Source organism: Labeo rohita, chromosome 5, assembly GCF_022985175.1.
Source record: "Labeo rohita strain BAU-BD-2019 chromosome 5, IGBB_LRoh.1.0, whole genome shotgun sequence".
NCBI lineage: Eukaryota > Metazoa > Chordata > Actinopteri > Cypriniformes > Cyprinidae > Labeo > Labeo rohita.
Window position 1 is genome coordinate 14,021,538 of NC_066873.1, and position 24,099 is coordinate 14,045,636.

The 24,099-nt window shown below is 36.4% G+C and overlaps 1 protein-coding gene across 3 annotated transcripts in view; it reads right to left on the reverse strand.

The window, feature by feature from the left end:
* The window catches only part of col27a1b (collagen, type XXVII, alpha 1b), a 103,783-nt gene that overhangs the window by 34,405 nt on the left and 45,279 nt on the right, over positions 1–24,099 (reverse strand). For all 3 annotated transcript variants that reach the window (XM_051110591.1, XM_051110592.1, XM_051110593.1), the window contains exons 8-21: positions 23,581–23,625; positions 22,430–22,483; positions 20,314–20,358; positions 18,859–18,912; positions 14,285–14,329; positions 10,786–10,839; positions 7,008–7,052; positions 6,787–6,840; positions 6,204–6,248; positions 3,821–3,874; positions 3,444–3,497; positions 2,817–2,870; positions 2,179–2,232; positions 2,025–2,078 (exon numbers count right to left, since the gene is read on the reverse strand). In XM_051110591.1, the coding sequence (XP_050966548.1) occupies positions 2,025–2,078; positions 2,179–2,232; positions 2,817–2,870; positions 3,444–3,497; positions 3,821–3,874; positions 6,204–6,248; positions 6,787–6,840; positions 7,008–7,052; positions 10,786–10,839; positions 14,285–14,329; positions 18,859–18,912; positions 20,314–20,358; positions 22,430–22,483; positions 23,581–23,625 (711 nt within the window). The remainder of the gene's footprint in view (positions 1–2,024; positions 2,079–2,178; positions 2,233–2,816; positions 2,871–3,443; positions 3,498–3,820; positions 3,875–6,203; positions 6,249–6,786; positions 6,841–7,007; positions 7,053–10,785; positions 10,840–14,284; positions 14,330–18,858; positions 18,913–20,313; positions 20,359–22,429; positions 22,484–23,580; positions 23,626–24,099) is intronic.

Sequence of the window (24,099 nt, forward strand, 5' to 3'; positions counted from 1 at the left end):
CTCTTTAAATGATAATTAGCTACTGCTCACCCCGCCCCTCTCTTCTGTTTCTTGTGTATTTGCTGCATTACCATCAGAAACAAAATGAATCCACTGCGTCCTCAGTGGCTCTGATGTCAGGAGAAAATGAAGACTCTTTCGTTTACTTTTACATCGAACTACAAAACACCTGAATTGCTTACAAGATGGTAGGTGTGTTGGACTCAAAGTGGTGGTGCGTAGACCGATCGATCGGTGTTTGACATTATAGTACCGCAAGAGTGATTTAAAGGTATACAGAGCTGTCTGCTCTCCATAGCTCTCACTTTGATATAGGGCTGGGTGAGTTTTCCAATTTGATCGATTAATTCTAATGTAATGTGTTGCCACAATTTTATTATTTAAAAATCGAAGAATTGCGTAATGCTAGACACCATTCACACATAATGCGCTTTTGTGTTGACAAATATGCAACGGGGGCAGAGGAATAGGAAAAACATGCAAGAAGGTGGGAGTGAACTTTTAACTTGAGCGCCGCATTTTTATAATGCCGTTTCATGCATGAGATGCTGCAAAAGAAACGAGTGCAACAGTCAAACGTGTCAATGTTTTTACAGAAAAAACTATGAAAAAGCAGCACAATCTAATAAAAAAAAACCTGTGAAGAACTACTACTGTATGTCTGATATTTCATGTTTGCATCATGGTGACAGGCTGAAAGCTGCTGTTCATTGTTTTTACAGTAGATTTATAGTTAATAGTAGTCTATTGGTGTACCTTCAGTCATTTTGAATTTGAATTACCCTGAAAGTATTTTCCTTGTATTATTTCTGAACATATGTATAAGATAAGATGTAGTTGTAGTTCATGCATCTTTTCTGCAAATATATTTAACAAGTGATTTGTTTAACATTTACATCATTTTGACTTAAAACTTAATGTGTGATGCACTTGGAATAGAATTTTCTTTAACTAGAGGGTTAATAAAGGAAAAGTTACGTGAATCATGTTGTAGTTAAATTTTCAAGTTGAAAAATCATAAAAAAACGAGAATCGGACGCTCTGAAAAAAAATTGAGATTTACATTTTTTACACTATCGCCCAGCCCTACTTTGATGTCAAACACCAATTTTACTGGGCAGCGCCGCTTCAAGCCGAACACACCTCTATTGTTGTCGCTACAGCTGCTCGAGCACAGAGAAAATGACGGACAGTGTACAACTGACTGAGATAGAAATATGCTAATACATGACAGTCTGTCAACGGTCGTAGGCGGACCTAAACAGGATAATGTCATACTGCAGAGAAAATCAAAATGGCTTGATAATCGAGACTGTTTAGGTTTTTTGGGGATTTAAAAAAAAGAGAGAATTGATTTTTATCATTGTAAGGTTTTTGTATCGACGTATCCAAGTTGTGCATCATTGTGCTGGTACAGTACTCACAGATGCTTCTTTTTAACAACAATTTAAACGTATCTACTTATTTTATGCATCAATGTGTTGGCTACATGGAAAAAGTAACTAATATATCATAGAAAAAGTATGAGTATTCCAAAGCATGCTAATGGCATCTCATAGCTGTATAATACTAAAACTCCAGGCCTTGATGGGTTTACAAAGGAATTTTACTGGCCTTACTTAAAAACCTTTCTGTTTAAGAATGTATGCCTTGTTCTGATGTCTCCAAACATGGATAAATTTGCCTTTACCCAAAGGCAAATATTTATTAATTATACTATTACATGCTGTCTTTGTGACTATAAATTGCTTCCTTGTATATGCCAATAGACTTACAAATGTGGTTGCATTGAACTTACTTTCCTGAAGTTACTTTTTATGTTTTTAAAATGACACATACAGTTATACACAGAGGATAATTATCACATAAACTTGTTTACATTGAACACTGTATACAACTATATATGCAGAAACTGTATATAGTCGTACATTCAGATTTACAGCTATAAATACAGGATTTATATATATAGGTTATATATATCCCCCGTCTGAATCCTCTTCGGTTCAGTAATGATTTGCTCCTACCTCCAATCCAGGAACTCCTGTAGGGCCTGGAATCCCTCTCGTTCCTGCATTCCCCTGCAAAGTATTAAAAAAAAATTAGATTCGCCCTCATTTTACAATATGGCACCCAATTACAAATTTTGGAAAGGGGACCAAAAGCTTGAGAGATGCATACCTTTGGGCCCTCAGCGCCATTCTCTCCTGGTGGTCCAAAATCCCCTGGAAAACCCTGAGAAAGGGTAACAACATTAGTCTTAGCACTACATCAATAGCCGTGTCGTTAGCACATCGACATATAGCGTCATTGCGCTGCGGGCGACCCGAGTTCGAATCCCGGCTTGTGGACCTTCCCTGATCCCGCCCCCTTCTCTCTCTCCCACTTTGCTTCCTGTCCATCTACACTGTCCTATCCAAATAAAGGCATAAAAATGCCAAAAAAAAAACAATTGCAAATTAATGTCCATCTTTGTGAACACAAAATGAAGGAACTACTAAAGCCAAGTGCACTACAACTGTACTTTTACATTGTTTTAAGTCTGTGAGTTGGCTACATTTTGTCTCCAATATAGGACATAAAAAATACAGCTAAAAGACACTGCGTCATGTTTTTTGCTTTTTCACTGTAGTTTCTTATGTGTGAGTTTGTGTGTGAACTGAACTGCCGTGGGAAGAATTTAATCTTATAATAGACACAGTTGATTTGTGATTACATGTGTAGTGTAAAACAAGAAATCATTATTCTTTAAATGTGCACAAGGCAATGACCTTCTGTCTTTGTAGAGTACACTTGGCCTTAAATGAAAGCACAATTACCTCAGGGCCAGGTGGGCCTGGCAAACCATCTGGGCCCCGATCTCCAGGCTTTCCCTGAAAGATAAACAGCTTGCTATAATTTGACTCTTTGTCAAATCAGCACTAAAGATGTTAGATTAATCAACTTGGAAAAACACAATGAAATGTGACCATGGACCACATAACCAGTCATAAGGGTTAATTTTTCAAAATTGAGATTAATACATCATCTGAAAGATGAATAAATAAGCTTTCTATTGATGTATGGTTATGATAGGAAAATATTTGGCCGAGATACAATTATTTTAATATCTGGAATCTGAGGATGCAAAAAAATCAAAATACTGAGAAAATCACCTTTAAAGTTGTCCAAATGAAGCTCTTAACAATGCATATTACTAATCAAAAATTACGTTTTGATAGATTTACAGTAGGAAATTTACAAAATATCTTCATGGAACATCATCTTTACTTAATTTCCTAATGATTTTTGGCATAAAATAAAAATCAATAATTTTGACCCATACCATGTATTTTTGGCTATTGCTACAAATATACCCCAGCGACTTAAGACTGGTTTTGTGGTCCAGGGTCATATAAATAAATAATAATAATAAATAATAATAATAAAAAAACCTATGAATTTACCTGTCGTCCTGGCTTTCCTCGAATTCCTGGTAAACCTGGTGGGCCCTGATTACCCTGTAGAGTTCAATTAATTATAATAATTATAATAACATTGTTATTTAAATTAAAACCTTTGGTTCTTTGAATGCACATACGTACACACGAATACAAAAGCATATACGCATAAAACATTTAAAGGTTTTAAAATTGCTTTCTGATTTTGAAAAAAAAATTGTCTTTCTATTTCTACATTTCACAGTTAATTTAATGTTGAGGCTTCATTGTAGTTATTTGTGAAATTAACTGGCAGTTTCTAAGTAAATATTGCTTTTCTTTTTTCTTTTTAGTGTACACAGATACTGTATGTGAATACGCCAATAGAAAATCTATTGAAATACCTTGTCACCTTGAAATCCAGGTTCTCCCGGTTCACCTGGCAACCCAAATTCACCCTGTTGACAGAGACAAAACAGTGACAAAACATCACTCTCTGGCCTTTAAGTCACGATGTCCCAGAAGTTCAATCACATTAGTCAAGTTACTCCAAGTTACTGTATCTGTGCATGTACTGTATCTATATTACAATGTGTCTATAACTGTAGACATAGAGATCAGAGTAGCTGTCCAAAACAAAGCCTTATAAATTTCTTGCCTAGCAGCAAAATACAACATTTAAGTACAGGGCAGTCAGCACATTCAGCTGGCAGACAGAGAAACTAAAGATCTTTGCACACTGAGTCCGAAGTTCTCATCCGAAACGCATGTTAAAAAACAAATACGATCTCATGTTGTGTCAATCACGTTTACAGACTGTCTCTGAAACTTTAGCCCATCATAAAAAAATTCAGAGCAGGTTTTTCATATCCGTTGCAAGCATTTTGAGAGGTGTTTTGACAAATCAGAGGCATCATGAACGCCAAAATCCAGAATGGCTATTGTATGCTGGTTTTAATGCCTGGTGCACACTTTTCTGATAACACAGTTTATTGTGTGTAGACATACTGCCAGTCTCTGTTTAGGATCAATAGGTTTACAGAACTTGGTGGGGTTTTTTTATATGTGGCTCAAGCATCAAAATGAGCCACTGACATTCTGAAGTAAACTTGAAATCGCTCAGGATAATCCCACAGCTCCTTGATAAAGAGGTTGAACTCTCTTTCCTCTTAGGATTGGATGGACCCAATATTTCCTCTTTTATTTTCTCTTTTTGAGAAGAGAGAGGACAACAAAATCATCCTCACGGCTTGAAGAATTTTTTCATAACGGCTTATATAACATGCATCAGACTCAGTGTGCAAGGTTTCTGTGCTTGACAAATTTTAGGTTTATGAATATGAAAAGAAAAAACTGTCTTGACCAGCCTGCTGTAATATTAAATCTCACATAAAAGCATGCCTCAATAACAATATGTGACCCTGGACCACAAAACCAGTCTTAAGTCACTGGGGTATATTTGTAGCAATAGCCAAAAATATATTGTATGGGTCAAAATTTATTTATTTTTCTTTTTAAGGAAATTAAGTAAAGATCATGTTCCATGAAGATATTTTGTAAAATTCATACTGTAAATATATGAAAACTTAATTTTTGATTAGTAATATACATTGTTAAGAACTTTATTTGGACAAATTTAAAGGCGATTTTCTCAATATTTTGATTTTTTTTGCACTTTCAGATTCCAGGTTTTCAAATAATTGTATCTTGGCCAAAATTACCCTTATGGCTGGTTTTGTCATCCAGGGTCACATATCATTTGCTAAAATACATTAACATTTAAATGTTTTTGAACAGTGAAGAATTTTAAAGACGTCTCTTTTGCTCACCAAGCCTGCATTTATTTGATTCAAAGTACAGCAAAATTTTGAAACATTTTCACTATTTAAAATAACTGTTTTCTATATAAATATATTTTAAAAGCTAAATTTTACTTGAACAGCAAATCAGCATGACTTCTGAAGAATCATGTGACACTGAAGACTAGTAATGATGCTGAAAATGTAGCTCTGATCATAAGAATAAATTATATTTTAAAATGTTTTAAAATATTACTGCTGCTGCTGTATTTTGGATCACATGAATGCAGGCTTGGTAAGCAGGAGAGACTCTAAAAGACTTCAGAGAGACTTTTAAAAATCATTCAAAATCTTACTGTCCAAAAACCTTTGACTGGTAGTGAATATTGATCATACTTGACAGAATAACATTCATTACTGTATACATTTTAACGTAATTTTCTATTATCTATTTGTTTATTTAGCTATTTATTTTACAATCACAGACAGAGAGAGAACTATTGTGAAATATTATGATGTAAAATAACTTTTTAATATATTTTAAAATATAATTTATTTCTGTTATGGCAAAGCTACATTTTTAATATCATTACTCCAGTCTTCAGTGTCACATGATCCTTCAGAAATCATTCTAGTATGCTGATTTGCTGCTCAAAAAACTTTTCTTCTCATTATTATTAATGCTGAAAACAAGTGCTGCTAATTTGCAGACACGGTGATGCATTTTATCTTCCTTGATCAACGTTTCTTAATGAAAGTCCAACAGCATATTTGAAATGGAAATCTTAACATATCTTTATTTTCACTTTTGATCATTTTATCCTTGATCAATAAAACTATGAACTGCTTTAAAATATCCTTACTGATCCTAAACCTGTTAACTTTTTGTATCTGACTGACTACATTTTAGCGTGTCACAGCTGATCTTAGTGGCTTTGTGCAATCAAACAGAAAAGAAACAAAGGCTAATAAAGAGTATTCAGATCACCTTATCACCTTTCAGTCCAGGCTCGCCTGGGTTTCCTGGTACACCCTGCAAGACACCAAAAAGACAAATGTTAAAGAGAAGAACTGGTACAATTGTTTTATGAATCAAAACCCAAACATTTTAACCATGTAAAGCCCCTTGAAAGCAAACTGATCTTATCTTTAAATTTATGAAATAGCTTTGCTTAACATTTGGTGATATGAAAAGACTCACATATTAAGTCATATATGAGTCATCAAATGTGTTGAAAATTAAAGTATTATGTAATTATGTATAATGTGTGTGACCTAGTAACTGCTCTATGCTAATATTGATGTCTGTTTAAAGTTATACTGTCATTTCGTTTTTGTTATTCCAGTGTAGTTATTCCAACTATTTAGTAGCCAATTTAAGTTAATTTTCTTTTGATTTCTCCCAGCCTGAACAATCTGGTTAGATTGGTGTGTTTTTCTTGTGTTAGAGGGGTTTTGGCTACTTTTTAGGCTGGGAGACCAGCCAAACCATCCTAAATCAGCTACGACTAGCAAATCCCTTGAAACAGATTTTTCAGCTTGGATGTTCATAACAAGTTCAATGTAATCACCTTTGGTCCTATTAATCCAGGAAGACCCACAATTCCAACAAGGCCCATATCACCCTGCCATGAAATATAAAATGCTTAAACAAGCATAAAACTGTACAATGCACGCACTGTATTTACATGCCAACAGCAAAAAAGAAAATATTCAGAAAGCATAAATATCAGGAAGGAAAGTACTCCAGCAAGAAGGTTAAATGGTAATAATTTAATGTTGGTTTACTCACAATAAAACCAGGAATGCCAACAGGACCTGGAGCACCCATTTCCCCCTGTGAGAAACACAAAGCAGATACTGAGGGTTACTGGCACAACAGTCACTGGAAAAAGGGGGTGGGGGTGAAACCTCTGTTCCCTGATAGCAAGCTAATCTGTTGCCTGCATCTACCCCTCAGTAAGCCAAGGAAAGAAACACGCTGTGGAGTACAGAGAGGGGCTTGTTGTGTGGCGTGACTGGCTTGCTGCTACCTGCCATAGCTACTTCCTCCCTAAGCAGCAGGCCAAAAAATCCCCTGTGTCTTTTCGCTCTCCTTGTTCTTTGAAAGAGAGCAGATAGATGTTACGGGGTCGGCTGCTCCTGCTGAGTGATCGCCGATGAAGGAAAAGGATTGAGGTGAAGGTGTGCGTGTCCTCTGCGTTTGTGATATGGTTAGGGTTACAGTACAGCAGGGAGTCAGGCGGTCAGGCTAGTGCTAAGCTACTGCCGGCTCAGCTATAGATGGCTAAAGTGGGTTAGCAAGGACAACGTTTTCTATGTGAATGGTGTGCAGAATTTGATATTGTGGTTGTCAGGGTGTTTCTGTGCTGTTGAAATGGGGTTTTAAAGGGATAGTTCACCCAAAAATGTGAAAATTCTGTCATTAATTAATCACCCTTATGTCGTTCCAAACCTGTAAGACCTTCATTCATCTTCGGAACACAAATTAAGATATTTTTGATGAAATCTGAGAGCTTTCTGACCCTGCATAGACTACATCACAACTGACACATTCAAGGCCTAGAAAGGTAGTACGGACAGACTAATGCTGTTTTTTTTTCTCTCAAAATGCTTATAGGAGTAGCGTTTTTTTTAATCCATGCTGCAAACATTTTTAAATATCTTGAAAAAATACTTTAATGTCTTTAAAACATTGACAGTTTTTTTCTTTCGTTTAATACATTTGGTCAAAATCTAGAAAAGATGATACTGTATTGACTATGACCTGCTTTAGGCAATTGACCAATATCGGTACCTGTATCAGAATCAGTCAATAGTTGTTTGGTGAAATCGATATCGTATTGGCCAAAAAAAAATCCTATCAGTGCATCCCTAGTGAAAAGAGTCCATCTGACATCAGTGGTTCAACCGTAATTTTATGAAGTCACAGTACTCTCATGAACATGTCGAAGACTGACAAGAAAATGAAGAAACAGTTGAACAAATTTTTTATTTTTGTAAAAACGTATTCTTAAAGACGCATAACATTACGGCTGAACCACTGATGTCACATGGGCTATTTTTTCAATGTCCTTTCAGACCTTTCTGGGCTTTGAACATGTCAGTTGCGTTGCTGTCTATGCAGGGTCAGAAAGCTCTCAGATTTCATCCAAAATATCTTAATTTGTGTTCCGAAGATGAAGAATGAAGTCATCTGGGTTTGGAAAGACGTGAGGGTGAGTAATTAATGACAGAATTTTTATTTTTGGATGAACTATCCCATTAAACATCTGGTTATTTTTCAACAAAATGATCAGAACACATCAGAGACACATTAAAGGAGAAGTCCACTTCCAGAACAACAATTTACAAACAATTTACTCACCCCCTTGTCATCCAAGATGTTCATGTCTTTCTGTCTTCAGTCATTAAGAAATTATGGTTTTTGAGGAAAACATTTCAACATTTTTTTCCATATAATGGACTTCATTGGTCCCCGATTTTAAACTCTCAAAATTTAGTTTAAATGCAGCTTCAAAGGGCTCTAAACGATCCCAGCTGAGGAAGAAGGGTCTTATCTAGCGAAACGATCGTTAATTTTTTTCGAAAAATAACATTTTTTATACTTTTTAAACACAAAATCTCGTGTAGCACAGGCTCTGGGATGCGCGTCCATGATGCTACAAATTAGTAATGGGTCGTTCTTGAACGATTCTTTCATTTTAAATGAATCTTTAATGTGACTCGGGAAGAACGAGTCGTCTCGGGCAGTGATTTGTTCAGTCGCGCATGTGCAACATCCTATTAGATTCTGTACTGGAATTAGTTCACCTGTTTCGAGTCTTCAGGTTTTTCGAGTCGTTTGTTCATCTTATGGTGCTGTCACGTGATGAACAAACGATTCAAACCCGAAAACTTGTCAGATAAGAGGTGAAGTGAGCTAATCATAGACTAAAGACCCAGGTAAACAACGAATTAATATTTTCTGTTTCTTATAGCATTATAGTTTTTAGTTTTGTTTGTAGTGTGATCAACGTTTAAGCAGTAGATGTGTTAGGCAATGTAACATTTTAATTACATTTTGCTAAAATGAACGAAATGACTCGAAAAAAGATTCATTCATTTTGCTGAACGAGACTCAAAGGTCTGAGTCTGTAAAATGATCCGAACTTTCCATCACTATTACGAATCACGTCTGTGTACTCCGGCTCAAAAAGGTAGAGAATGGTGAAAAACTCCATCTTGTTTTCTCCTACAACTTCAGAACTGTCAGACATTGCTTTTTGTTTGTAAACAGCTTTTGACTTACATGCACTCTGTAGTAGGGTCTGTAGTTCCGCGTGACCTTTCGACGTGATTCAGTAGTACGTAGTGTCGTGGACGCGCATCCCAGAGCCTGTGCTGCACAAGCTTTTGTGCTTAAAAAAGTATACAATTTTTTTTTTCCAAAAAAAAAATGACAGATCGTTTCGCTAGATAAGACCATTCTTCCTAGGCTGGGATCATTTAGAGCCCTTTGAAGCTGCATTTAAACCACATTTTGGAATTTCAAAATCCGGGCACCAATGAAGTCCATTATATGGAGAAAAATCCTGAAATGTTTTCCTCAAAAAACATAATTTCTTCACGACTGAAGACAGAAAGACAAGTGAGTAAATTATTTGTGAATTGTTGTTCTGGAAGTGGAGTTCTCCTTTAACTTTTTTTGGGTACTTGATTGAGCATTACAGGGAGTCACCATACACTGTCATTGTACTGAATTTACCCAAACAGATATTTAATCCTCCAACTGTGTTCCACCGAAGAAAGAAACAATACCAGGTAAACATCTGATTACATAGAAAAAAATATAGCGCACATCTCTTCAACAAGACAAAAGAATGCATTTTTTAAACATTTCTAACTGTAAGTTTGAGCAATAGTGACTGAGATGATTGGTTTTGCAAAGACCACTAACAAGCTGGTGAAATGTGGTTTTGCATTTGAATTTCCTACAGACTGTACTAAGAAGTTTTGACAATACACATTTTATACATTGCTCAGATATACTTATGTCTTAGAACAATTCCTAATATGCAAATCAATATGCATCTTATTTGAATATTATGGTACATGGAAACATGAATATGACTGAAAAGATGAAATATTGGCTAAAGGGTATGGGAAAACGATCAGAAGTGAAGCAACCCCTGTAATGACTAAAACAGATTTCTGCTGTAGACTCCGGTAGTGACAGCTGATTTCCTCATTACCAATATTACTCAATGCTGAGCTGCACACGCTGGACGCCCAACTGGCTTGTGTGTGTTATTGTGGTAGCAGAAATTAAAGGTATTTATTAGAGAGTAGCGGTTTGAATGGCCCGGTCAGCTTGTATAACCGTATGTGCATAACAGCGTATGACAGGAAAGGAAAAGGGCATGCAGAGGCTAGGAGACTTTGGGATGATTTTTTGCTGAGCATTTCTCAATATTCTGATACACTAAACCTGATAATAAACATAACCCCAAACATCTATGCTAAAGCATTAGAAAACTGGAGTTCCCCCAGATGGCAGATGGCCAGGTGGTTGATGTAGCACTACTTACAGGGTTTCCATCAGATCCTGGTGGTCCTCGCTCCCCAAAATCTCCTGGAAAGCCCTAAGCACACAAATGTGAGAGACAGCAAAGCTTAGCAGAGCAAGACATGAAGAAACCGCACTTAGACTCAAGGCAGATACCGTTTGTGCAACGCTGTTTCCAGTTGCCCACATGGTAAACATTGTCCCTTCACTCTAATCCTGTGCAAACCTCTGTAACACCAGAACCGCTCCATAATCATGGGATACTGAAAAACTGGATCTCAAAAAACAGCCACAGGAAAACAGCAACAGGATAGAATAAGTTTTAACCACCAACTCTATTTCCTATACACGTTCAAGAAATGTGGAATATGTCAGTGGTCAGTGGTCATTGTTTTACCACTATTTAAAATGAATGTTTATGTATTATTATTAATGTGGATAGCATGGTAAGTTAGATAAGTTGGAATTACTTTTTCTTTTGCATTTGTACTTTAGCCATGCCACCCATATAGCAAAGATGACCAGACATTAAACATTTTTACTGTTGCAATACATAAATAAACCACTCTATAGAGAATACACTGGTATTAAAAACATGTAATATGAGAAATACTGCAAGCGGAGTGATACAAATGGTGAAACGCTTGGTGTTCCGATATTACAAGAATATCACACTCCTCTCAGCCAATCAGATTCGAGAACGATCGCGTGATACTAAAGACTGCCGTAATGTTTGCTGAGAATCAAGTCAGGAATAAATTGTATTTAAAACATTCAAATATGAAACAGCTATATTAAATAGTAATAATATTTAACAATAGCCAACAATACATTGTATGGGACAAAATTATTGATTTTTCTTTTATGCCAAAAATCATTAGGATAGTAAGTAAAGATCACGTTCCATGAAGATATTTTGTAAAGTTCCTACCATAAATATATCAAACTTAATTTCTGATTAGTAATATGTGACCCTGGACCACAAAACCAGTCATAAGGGTAAATTTTTTCGAAATTGAGATTTATACACTGCCCTCCAAAAGTTTGGAAACATTGGACGATATCAGCATAAATCCTTATCATTTTTTGGTGCAAATACATTAAAATAACTTGACATTATCATTGAAGACCAGCAATAATAATTTTCATTTTGATTACATAATAATGACAATATATACATGTCAAAGTCAGACATGCCCCTTTGCCAACTGTGATGCCTGGTTGCTGGTTTAAACTTGGCCCAGGTTTTTAAAAGATTTTTGGGTCAGCACACCTTAATAGCTTCAACAACTGATTGCCAATTAAGTTTAGAATACAATGAATTTAGGCCCAGATTATGCAGAGCTGTAATAGCTGCTAATGATATTTTGATTAATTGAAAATTTAAGTTTTTTCTATGTATAAACTGTTTATGTAATAAAATGTTTTGACAGTGTATATAATCTGAAAGCTGAATAAATAAGAGATACAACTATTTGAAAATTTTGGAATCTGAGGGTGCAAAAAAATCAAAATATTGAGTAAAATCACCTTTAAAGTTGTCCAGATGAAGTTCTTAGCATCATATGCATATATTACGAATCAAAAATTAAGTTTTGACATATTTACAGCAGGAAATTTACAAAACATCTTCATGGAACATGATCTTTAATGATTTTTGGCATAAAAGAAAAATCGATAATTTTGACCCATACAATGTATTGTTGGCTTTGCTACAAACATACCCGTGCTACTTAAGACTGGTTTTGTGGTCAGGGGTCACATATGCATTGCTAAGAACTTAATTTGGACAACTTTAAAGGCGATTTCCTCAATATTTCGATTTTTTTACACTGTCAGATTCCAGATTTTCAAATAGTTGTATCTTGGCCAAATATTCCTATCCTAACAAACCATACATCAATAGAAAGCTCATTTATTCTGCGTTGAGATGATGTATAAATCTCAATCTCAATCTCAATCTTACTGACCCCCCACACAGGTAAAGTTACAGGGGGAGTCCGCGTCTTTCTCTCGCCTCCTCTGAGCCCACTGAGTTTGAACAGACCCCCTTAAGAGTACGGTGAGTTTGGTGGGGGGTAACTGAGAATGAATGGGGGAAAGTTACATGAGATGGGGCAACAGCTCCATCATGATATGACTGGATATGACTGGTTATGTTCGGCTGTGGTTGGTTCATGCAATAATTCCTGTGAGTGTTCCGCGTTAAGAATCAATCTGAATGAACAATACAATGGCGTTAATGGGAAGACTAATAAAAAAGTAAGTGAACAACTCACACACTTCAGCTTTTTAAAAATTTAAAGTAAATCTCCATGTCTGTGACTAGTATTTACCAGATTGTGACGAATGATGATCCAAAAACTTCAAAAATAGTTAAAAGTTAACTACTGTTTAAATTGTTACTGCCTTGAGTTATTATTTTGGTATAAAAGTAAGAATATGGCTGCTACACACTTTCGTTTTGTGAAAACAGAGTCTGATGCCGAGTCACAGAAACAAGCTCAGTTCTCGTCTCTGTCAGCCCTGCAGGAAATTCCATGGCTGAGTGTTTCCTTGCACTGGCAACGACCAGAAGCAGCGAGAGGAGGACCAACAGGGATTCGCTGACATCGCTGTTTCCCCTCTATCTACTGTTACGTTATATAAGAGGACAAGAGCTATGACGTCGCACTCCCCTCTGTGCTAAACGTGTGCTTGTCTTAAGGCCAAAGTCAACACGTGCGCTGTGCGGAGATCTTTTTTTGTCCTCCAACAAGGAAAAACAATGAGTTACGGCCGAGGTGCATGTGCTGCGTATCAGACGAAACTGCAGAGTTAGAGAATTGCTTATTAAGAACAGATGAATCTGTGCTTGGCACTGCATTTGTGCTTTGAATCTAGAGGGAACTGCACATAATTGGTAGTTGTTTTGGAAAAAGATGAGCCTGAATTCTTAATGTCTAGTTCTTTTGAAAATACGCAGACTCAGTGGACCAACTTCATTTTGGTAAACAGAGAATGATTATGGGTGTAGAGTTGGTAAGACTTTGTTAAAAGTTAGTGGTAATTTAGTATTTATCCAGACAGAATAAGACAGCTCTGTCTGCTGCCAGGACAGATTGTTAGGAATGATGGAAAATTTTTTGCTAGTCATGTGGATTATTGTAATGTTTATATCAGAGGTTTGGACTCATTCTGACGACACCCATTCACTGCAGAGGATCTATTGATGAGCAAGTGATGTAACGCTAAACTTCTCCAAATATGTTTCAATGAAGAAACAAACCTCTTGGATAGTCTAAGTGTGAGTAAATTTTCAGCAGATGTTAATTTCTGGGTGAAATACTCTAATGTATCCGTCCAATTGGCTGCAGACCAATGGTTGAGAAACCCTGCTTTAAGATCATAGATAATGAGGGTCATGAAGTCAGCGCAAACAGAATCAAACTTTCTCAAACATCAACTTCACAAATCACTGAACACAAAAGCAGCTTAATCACAGAAGGTTGTCTAAAGAGAATGTTGAAAGAAAACTTTACCGGCCTACCCATCTTGCCCTTCTTCCCCGGAGGACCAGGTAAACCCTAAGATGAGACAGCAGAAGGAGGGAAGGCAGGTAAAAAGAGACAGAAATGACAAAAAAAAAACAACGGAATTAATCAATTACCAATCCCAGTGGATGCAACAGACTGTGTGAATGCTGAAAGTTCTTTAGTTTCTATTCTTCGGGACACAAAAGGGTCTCTCAGCTCTCTATGAACTCTGTCCTCTGGGCCTGAAAATAGGAGACATGATCTGGCTAATCCGCAGCAGGCCATATTCCAGCTCCCGGGGGGCTTATATTGCTATTTCCACAAAGTATCGCAGACTGGAATTCACCAGCTCGAGGTTCCTGAGCAAATATTGTGAGAACTGAGACTAACTACTGTTTTGAAGGGGGATCTCTGTGGTTTTAGTGGAGCGTGCCCCTTTCACCAGGCTTCCTATTCAAAGCAAGTGCTCTGGATTTACAAGCTACCATTATAAAGAAGAATGATACATGCAAGGCACATGTGTAAGTGTGTGGGCTTTGCCTCAAGTAATATTTCTTTTTAGGGGCAACTAAAACCAAGACTATACATCTCCATCATGCCACACAGTTTTACTACTGACTGAAGGGAACATCAGTGGGCTTTTATATTAATATTGTGATATGAAGTCCACAATACGATATATATTGCGATATTTTAAAAAAGACAAATGAAGACTTGACATTTTTTTTACATTTTGTACATTTCAAAGTTAAAGTGTTATTTCTTCTGTCTCATGCTCAAAATTTAGAGCTCTGTTCCTAACAAAACTTACACTGCCCTCCAAAAGTTTGGAAACACCCCTGGCAAAGTGTGGTTTTGGATGACATCAGCATAAATCCTTATCATTTTTTGGTGCAAATACATTAAAGTAACTTGACATTATCATTGAAGACCAGCAATAATAATTTTCATTTTGATTACATAATAATGGCAATACATACATGTCAAAGTCAGACATGCCCCTTTGCCAACCGTGATGCCTGGTTACTGCTTTAAACATGGCCCAGGTTTTTAAAAAGATTTTTGGGTCAGCACACCTTAATAGCTTCAACAATCGATTGCCAATTAAGTTTAGAAGATAATGAATTTAGATTATGTAATAGCTGCTAATGGTGGATATTTTGATGAATTTAAGTTTTTTCTATGTATAAACGGTTTATGTAATAAAATATGTTTTTGTAGTTTGTGTTGTCCCTTATCAGTGCACAATTATCATAAATTAAAAAGATTCATGCCAATATTGTCCAAAACCCCACTTTTCTAGGGGGTTTCCAAACTTTTGGAGGGCAGTGTATTCTATTGATTTCTACACAAAATTTAAAGGTGACTCAACTCACTTTTTAGCTGTGATATACTGTCTCAGTCTTAATTACAAATTAGAATACAATAATAATTTGTATTGAAGTTGTTTATTATTGTTATTCCTATGACAGTAATAGCCATATATTGCAAAACAACTGCACTGTAAAATAAATGAATATATCATAGGTATATTATTTTTGATTTACAGTACAGCAGGGAAATTACAACACTTTTTTCCTAATTTCTACAGAGATATTTTGAATTTAGACTGCAGTAACGTTACCCATCTAAACCACTAGCTGTCAGCAATTCATACTGCACTTTTAATTTAAGTAAAACTCCAGCTTCAGTGAAAACAGGCTTACAAAATCTCATCTCATCATAAATCTAGTAAAATGCTGTAATCATTTGCTGTTAAAAAGCATAAATGGTGGCCGTTGTGTTCCCAAACATGCACTAAACTCACAGCACATGCAATAAACGAGTTCACTGCATTCATTCACTGTGAACGGAGCCGCTCTGAGGTGCAGAAACCATCGGATCACGAGCTGATTGCCTGAACGTCACGCATGCTTCGCTTTGAAACATGCAGCGAGAACAGACCTGATGAAGGGATTAAGCCATATTGTGCTTTCAGTTATAGTTCATCTGACAGATACTGTGCCAAATCATAATGAACCAAAACACACTTTAAAGACCTTTTATGTTAGAATATCTTAAAAGTCTGCACTTTTTGCCTGGAAGACCTATATAGTTTCATATCATCATGTAATACCTAGATAATATCAACACAGTTTTGCTATTGCGTTGCCACAATATTGCTAATATCATTACATCCCTACTATATGAGCAATTTTATTTTAAGATTTATCACAATATAGTTATTTTTGCTTTAAATAAGGCCTTTATGATATCAACATTTTTTAAACCAAACATTGCATATATTTCATTGCAAATTAAATATACAGGTGCATCTCAATAAATTAGAATGTCGTGGAAAAGTTCATTTATTTCAGTAATTCAACTCAAATTGTGAAACTTGTGTATTAAATAAATTCAATGCACACAGACCGAAGTAGTTTAAGTCTTTGGTTCTTTTAACTGTGATGATTTTGGCTCACATTTAACAAACACCCACCAATTCACTATCTCAACAAATTAGAATATGGTGACATGCCAGTCAGCTAATCAACTCAAAACACCTGCAAAGGTTTCCTGAGCCTTCAAAATAGTCTCTCAGTTTGGTTCACTAGGCTACACAATCATGGGGAAGACTGCTGATCTGACAGTTGTCCAGAAGACAATCATTGACACCCTTCACAAGGAGGGTAAGCCACAAACATTCATTGCCAAAGAAGCTGGCTGTTCACAGAGTGCTGTATCCAAGCATGTTAACAGAAAGCTGAGTGGAAGGAAAAAGTGTGGAAGAAAAAGATGCACAACCAACCGAGAGAACCGCAGCCTTGAGAGACTTGTCATGCAAAATCGATTCAAGAATTTGGGTGAACTTCACAAGGAATGGACTGAGGCTGGGGTCAAGGCATCAAGAGCCACCACACACAGACGTGTCAAGGAATTTGGCTAAGGAGAAGAAGAAATGGACTGTTGCCCAGTGGTCCAAAGTCCTCTTTTCAGATGAGAGCAAGTTTTGTATTTCATTTGGAAACCAAAGTCCTAGAGCCTGGAGGAAGGGTGGAGAAGCTCATAGACCAAGTTGCTTGAAGTCCAGTGTTAAGTTTCCACAGTCTTTGATTATTTGGGGTGCAATGTCATCTGCTGGTGTTGGTCCACTGTGTTTTTTGAAAACCAAAGTCACTGCACCCGTTTACCAATAAATTTTAGAGCACTTCATGCTTCCTTCTGCTGACCAGCTTTTTAAAGATTCCAGCAGGATTTGGCACCTGCCCACACTGCCAAAAGCACCATAACCATGGTGTTGGTGTGCTTGACTGGCCAGCAAACTCACCAGACCTGAACCCCATAGAGAATCTATGGGGTATTGTCAAGAGGAAAACGAGAAACAAGAGACCAAAAAATGCAGATGAGCTGAAGGCCACTGTCAAAGAAACCTGGGCTTCCATACCATCCCAGCAGTGCCACAGACTGATCACCTCCATGCCACGCCGAATTGAGGCAGTAATTAAAGCAAAAGGAGCATATACAGTAAATGAACATACTTTCCAGAAGGCCAAAAATTCATTAAAAATGTTTTTTTATTGGTCTTATGAAGTATTTTAATTTGTTGAGATGGTGAGTTTTTGTTAAATGTGAGCCAAAATCATCACAATTAAAAGAACCAAAGACTTAAACTACTTTAGTCTGTGGGCACTGAATTCATTTAATTTCACAATTTAAGTTGAATTACTGAAATAAATGAACTTTTCCACAGCATTCTAATTTATTGAGATGCACGTGTATATTTCTTCTTATTAAAGTTACAAAAGTGATTTAGTCAAGTGCAGTGAGAGATTTTCTCTCTTTTGTTGTTTGATTAAAATGAATGACATTGGAATAAAAGACTGCTGTCACTTTAAGACCTGCCCGGATCCAATATACTGTTACACGTTGTTAAACATGTATTTAACTGTTCAAGGCCTATGAAGCAGCAAAAATAACTTGGTTCAGTACTCCTGCACTCTATGATACCATATTCATGTGCGTGTGCCTCTAAGACTGTGCGTGCATATAGCAAAAACAGTTCTCTTTCGCTGCTGATTGCATTTCAGCAGCTTAAAACTGCTTGTTTTTAAACTGCAATGTCACAAAATGCATGCAAATGAAATGTTTTTGTGACCACGTTATTTATAGTCCAAAATCTCTACCGGTTAATCAATATATTGGCCACCGCTAGTTATTGTACACACATTTTGTGGTATAATTTCTGTGTTCAGCTTTTTCTAAAATTCAAATTCAAAAGCTTTATTGTCTATCCCCAATGGGGTAGAAAACTGTCTTTAGACAAAAGGCTCAACACACAAAGTACAAATAATCCTCACAACAACAAAGTACATTACAGGATCATTTGTACTGTTTGTGTGTTAAGCCTTTTGTCTGGAGACAATTTTCTGCCCCATTGGGGACAGACAGCTTTTTTTTCTGTAAGACTGGACTTTTCTGGACTCTTAATCTGTACATCATTTTAACATTTTTACTCTATTCAAATTATTTGCCATACATTTTTTTTTTTTATCATGACCTTAGAAAAATGACTTTAGTGCAGAAACAACAGCAAAACTCACTCTTTCTCCGTCTGATCCAGGGAGACCGAAGACACCTGGGATTCCAATGAAGCCCTAAAAAAGGGGAGTGCAAGAACACAAGAAATAAACAGAGAGACTTTAGAGTGATATGGTCTGAATATCCCTTGATAAAGTGCAGATTGACTTGGAAAGGTCTTTTGAGGACAGTGGCTGCTCTGTGAAGATCTAGGCCTTGAGGCAAGTGTATATGCCCATGGACTGCATGGTGCTGGCTTCCACGATGTAGTCCAAGGGCACATACCCTCACACCAGGGATCACACTGGCATTCAGCAGGATGGCTGGGGCTGGGTCACACGGTTAATACAGATGAACATACACAGAAATCATGAAGAAAAAAAAGAATGATGAGGGAATGATGCATTTTATGATATAAATGAAAAGAATAATTACAGCAACATGTAAAAAAATCATGCATTATAAAATGCAAAAATACATTCACATTATAAATACTGTTTTATATTCTGACATACAGTAAAAAATGAAAAACCCTAACTAATAAAAAAAATGTTAGCACTAAGGGAAATAATAAAAAGGCTTCGGATGTACACTGCTGCCCTATACTTCACAACAGAGGTCCCCAACCACCAGGTCCATTCGGCATGTGATTCGCAGATTAATATGCCAATTTACACGTTCAAGCTATTTAAAACCACAAGAAGAAGAAACGAAACAGAACTCAATTCGTTACTTACGCGCTGTTCTGGCACACACCCGAACGCGCACAAGCAGACGTGTTTCAGACAGCGCGGCATACCGAGTTGATTCCTCTCTTTTACATCTCCCTGCATTTAAGATACATACGTTTTAAACCACAAAGGCGACGTGCAAACTTTGCGCAATAGTTATGCCGGTGAAGGTATGCATTAACGGCGCATATTCACGACAAGAGACGAATCAACTTTAACATATGCTGATAACGGTGTATAACTGTCTAAAACCACCCAATACCACCCCTGGTCCGCGAGAATATTTTTAAACCGTAACCGGTCCATAGAGTAAAAAAGGTTGGAGACCCCTGCTTTACAAGAGCAAACTCGTTTTAAAAACATTAGTTGAATTATAATTTAAAACCAAGCTGACAGCGGTATACTTTCAGTGCTGATGTTCTGAGGTTTTATAGTAAAAACAACTCCAAATAACGGATCCTTCACAACCATTTCCTTTTCTGGTGCCTTTCAGAGTTTCCAAACTGGAAAACAAGGTTTCAATATCAAAAATGTAGCAGCCCTTACAAAACTTCCTGAACATAATAGCTCTATCACTTTTAGGCAAATTTATAAGTACACGCAAACATGGAATGCAATAAAACATGATTAATTTATAGCCAACACACTTATTAAGAAAATAAATAAATAAACAAATCTCTGCATAACAGGAAGACAACATATTTAGACAGGCAATAAAGAGAGTCTCTTGTGTTATTTGTCCCTTACCCGTACACCTTTTGGTCCCATATTTCCTATAGGTCCCGGTAAACCCTACAAAACACAAACAATGCAATATTCTTATACAAGCAGATTGGACCAATAATAGTTTTGCGTCTACACAATTTGAATCAAAAAATCAAGAGTATGGACTCCATTTTAAGGAGGCCAAAATAGAGTTATGATGTGTATAATACACTAGTGTATTATACATAGGACACTGTGTATCCACCTTATTTTTCCCATAAGAGTGGGTGCAGCTATTTGTAATTTTTTTGTGTTAGGCTTCCGGTCTCATCCACTTCCAGCTATTTTTTAGTTGCACAAAAAGCTTGTTTCGCTGCTTGATATTGCAAACTGGCGTGTCTACCATATTTTTTTAATGTAATATCCTAATTATGAACACACTGGTTTGTAGTGCAAACAGTTTTACAGTTTACTGCACTTCGATATTCTTCTCCTTATTTCCCTATGGCGGATTATGAACCGGACGTCTAACACATTACCAGAAAACAGCTTACTTCCGCATTGAAAAATAAGGTGGATAATACACTATCAAAAAAATGACAGCTTAATAATCACGAGGAACAGATTTGAGTTGATGCTGAACAGCTGATAAGCTGATCTACTGCCAGTCAGTATGTCCTCCTGAAGACAGAGTCTTATCAAGTGTTTTCATATTAATTAACAATATTTAAAACAGTTAAGTACATTTTTTTCAGGATTCTTTGATGAATAGAAAGATCCAAAAATCAACATTAAATAAAAAGCGTTTGTGATATTGTAAAAGCTTGTAGTCAGTATTTTTATTTTTTTTGGAGGGAATAAATTATATAAATTAATACTTTTATTTAGCAAGGATGCTTTCAATTGATCAAAAGTGATGATAAAGATATTTATAATGTTACAAAAGATTTCTATTTCAGACAAATGTTGCTCTTCTGAACGTTCTATTCATCAAAGAAACCTAAAAAAAAACCTACTCAGCTGTTTTCAACATAAAATAATAAATGTTTTTGAGCAGCAAGTCAGAATATTAGAATGATTTATGAATGATCATACGACTGGAGTAATGATGCTAAAAATTCAGCTTTGAAATTACAAATAAATTACATTTTAAAATATATTCAAACAGTTATTTTTAATAATAAAAATATTTCAAAATTGTACTGTTTTGCTGAACTATGGATCAAATAAATGCAGGCTTGGTGAGCAGAAGAGACTTCTTTAAAAACCATCAAAATCGTACTGTTCAAAAACTTTTGACTGGAAGTGTGCTAGAGAACTGTGAAACAATTCTGGCAACACCTCTCACAATTCCAGCCTCAGACTTGCCAAATTTGAAACATAAACTGAAATGCGATGTGCGCTTTTGTAGCATGTGCCGATTTTGACTAGCTTAACCTGGCCAAGGATAGTTCAGCCAAAAACAGTAGCCACTGACTTCCACAGTATTTTTTTTCATACTTCATGTAAGTCAACGGCTACTGTCAAGTATTTGGATATCAGAATCTTTTTTTGTTCAACAGAAGACAGAATTCATACAGGTTTGGAACAACCTGAGGGTGAGTAAATGCTAGAATTTTCATTTTTTATTGAACTATCCTTTGAAAGAGTTAAATCAGCTGAATCTCTGTGAGTCAGTGATGAATCCAAGAAATCTACGTAAAACTAAATTCCAAAAGATGGTGAATTTATACAAGACTGGAAACTACCAGAAATGTTTAATGAGTAATTCATCTTTGCTGTCCTGAATATCTGGAAAAGTTGCATCTGATCACATGTACACTAAGAAGACGTGGGATAACATCTATCAAAAGTCGTAGAATCTTCATGTGCAAATGACTTTTCCAAAGATCAGGTATCATTCACGCCTTTGGCACCCAAGAAAATGATTCATTTAGTGCTAGCACACTAGGCTCAAAACATAAAATCCATTTTCATTGCCTGTTAATTTCAAAAGCAACCTTAATTTTTCAAAAACAATGTCAAAACAAGTGGTCATATTGGCAGAGCAAGCTGTTTTAGCCTCCAATACAAGCCCTGACAGTTTACTACTTGTCTCACTATACTCGTATCGGTGAGTACTGTGCAAGCCAGCAGCACAACAGAAGATTTACTGCACCTGCCTGCCAGGATAACCTTTGGCACCCGGGCTTCCATCCGGTCCTCTTTCTCCCTGTGGAGAGAGGAGAATGAAAAAAATGTAAGGAGGAAAAAATCCATTACTATAAATATGTCATTAGCATTGGAAACTCTTCTTGTGGAGAGCCATAACAAACAAAAAAGAAAGATAAAAAGCACATTGGAGAGAGAGACGAGTGAAAGGCCTTTCTATTAAAACAACATGTTATTCTTCTGCATGTCTGTAAATAGTTTAGGTCTTTTTTCATGCGTTGCCATTTTTGTCAATATGACAAATGTGGAGCGTGTGTGGCCCACCACAGGATTGTGAGATTATGAAACTAAGATGAAAGCATTATATATTATTTTTTATACTACTATATCTGAACTCTAAATTCCAGAAATTCAGTTCCAAATATTTGAGGAAGTCCAGAGTGTCAGGTCAAAAGTCCATCCGTAATTTATAATGTATGCTAGTCTGGATGATAAAATGCATTTCAACTGAGTAGCAAAGTGTTCTTGTTAGCTGAAAGATTTGTTGTCACATGCATATTTTACTAGGAATGTCAATTAATTTGCGTGACACAAAATGAACATTTAATCATTTTCGTGAATCTGTAGCCTGCTACTTTTTTTTTTATCTTAAAATTTATGTCCAGTTTGGACATGTCTTGGGCAGTACACATACTTCCCATCTTAGGTCTCAAAGGTTTTGAAAAGTTCTAAATGAGAGCTCAACTAAAATAATCATGGCTACTAAACAAAAAAGATAATATTCAGAGCTAAGGTGTGGTCATATTTGCTCAGTGAAATTTCACAGGCGAAAGAAAGCCACAAATAAAACATGGGAATAATGACTTTAGAATCCAAGCTTTTCAATTCTGCCAGCTAGCAAACTTGAAAATTTGAAGCTAAATTTGCACAGGGAAACTCCATCAGGCGAAATTCCACCTGATGCCAATTCACTTCAAAATTAATGGATTCGGCCTTTAAACGTTCGCAGAGCAATGCTGAATGTGACGGCACCTTCAGGATTTTTTTCTGTAATATGATCCCTAGAGTGTACTTTGGTCATACAAGATCATAGTTTATTTCCTTTAGTTCGCCTCTTGTGGCAAGCATACAAAAGTAATGGCATGAATAGGAACTCACTTGATCTCCGGGGTGGCCGGCGGGACCAGGATGGCCTTTCTGTCCCTAAGCAGAGAGAAAGAAAGACTGAGTATTGCGAAAGGAGATAAACAAACACTCCCGTTTATACTTTGTCAAACAAGAGGAGGTAAATTACAGTGAGGATAGTGTGTCTTTAAGGGAGTCACTTCTCAAACATTTGCTTAATCATATCCTGGGGGGGTTTTACATACAGAGCCAAAAGAACTTATTATTATATTCTGTGAACTTTAGTAATTCTAATATCCCACAAACAGCTATTAAATGACCATGAGCTTACAGTACATTCTCATTACACAAGTAACGTCATTCTTTTTTGACATAATGAAATGAAAATTTGCCTTCGCATTCAGTGTGTCTGCCAGTGAGTCACAGGAACAAAGTGAAACCAGCATGTACAATCCCTGAGGTTTACAAATGTTCCCAGGACAGAGGGATGGAAAAGTAATAAATGTAGAGGAACATAACAAGTCTCAAAGTGCACATCAACAGATTCCACAG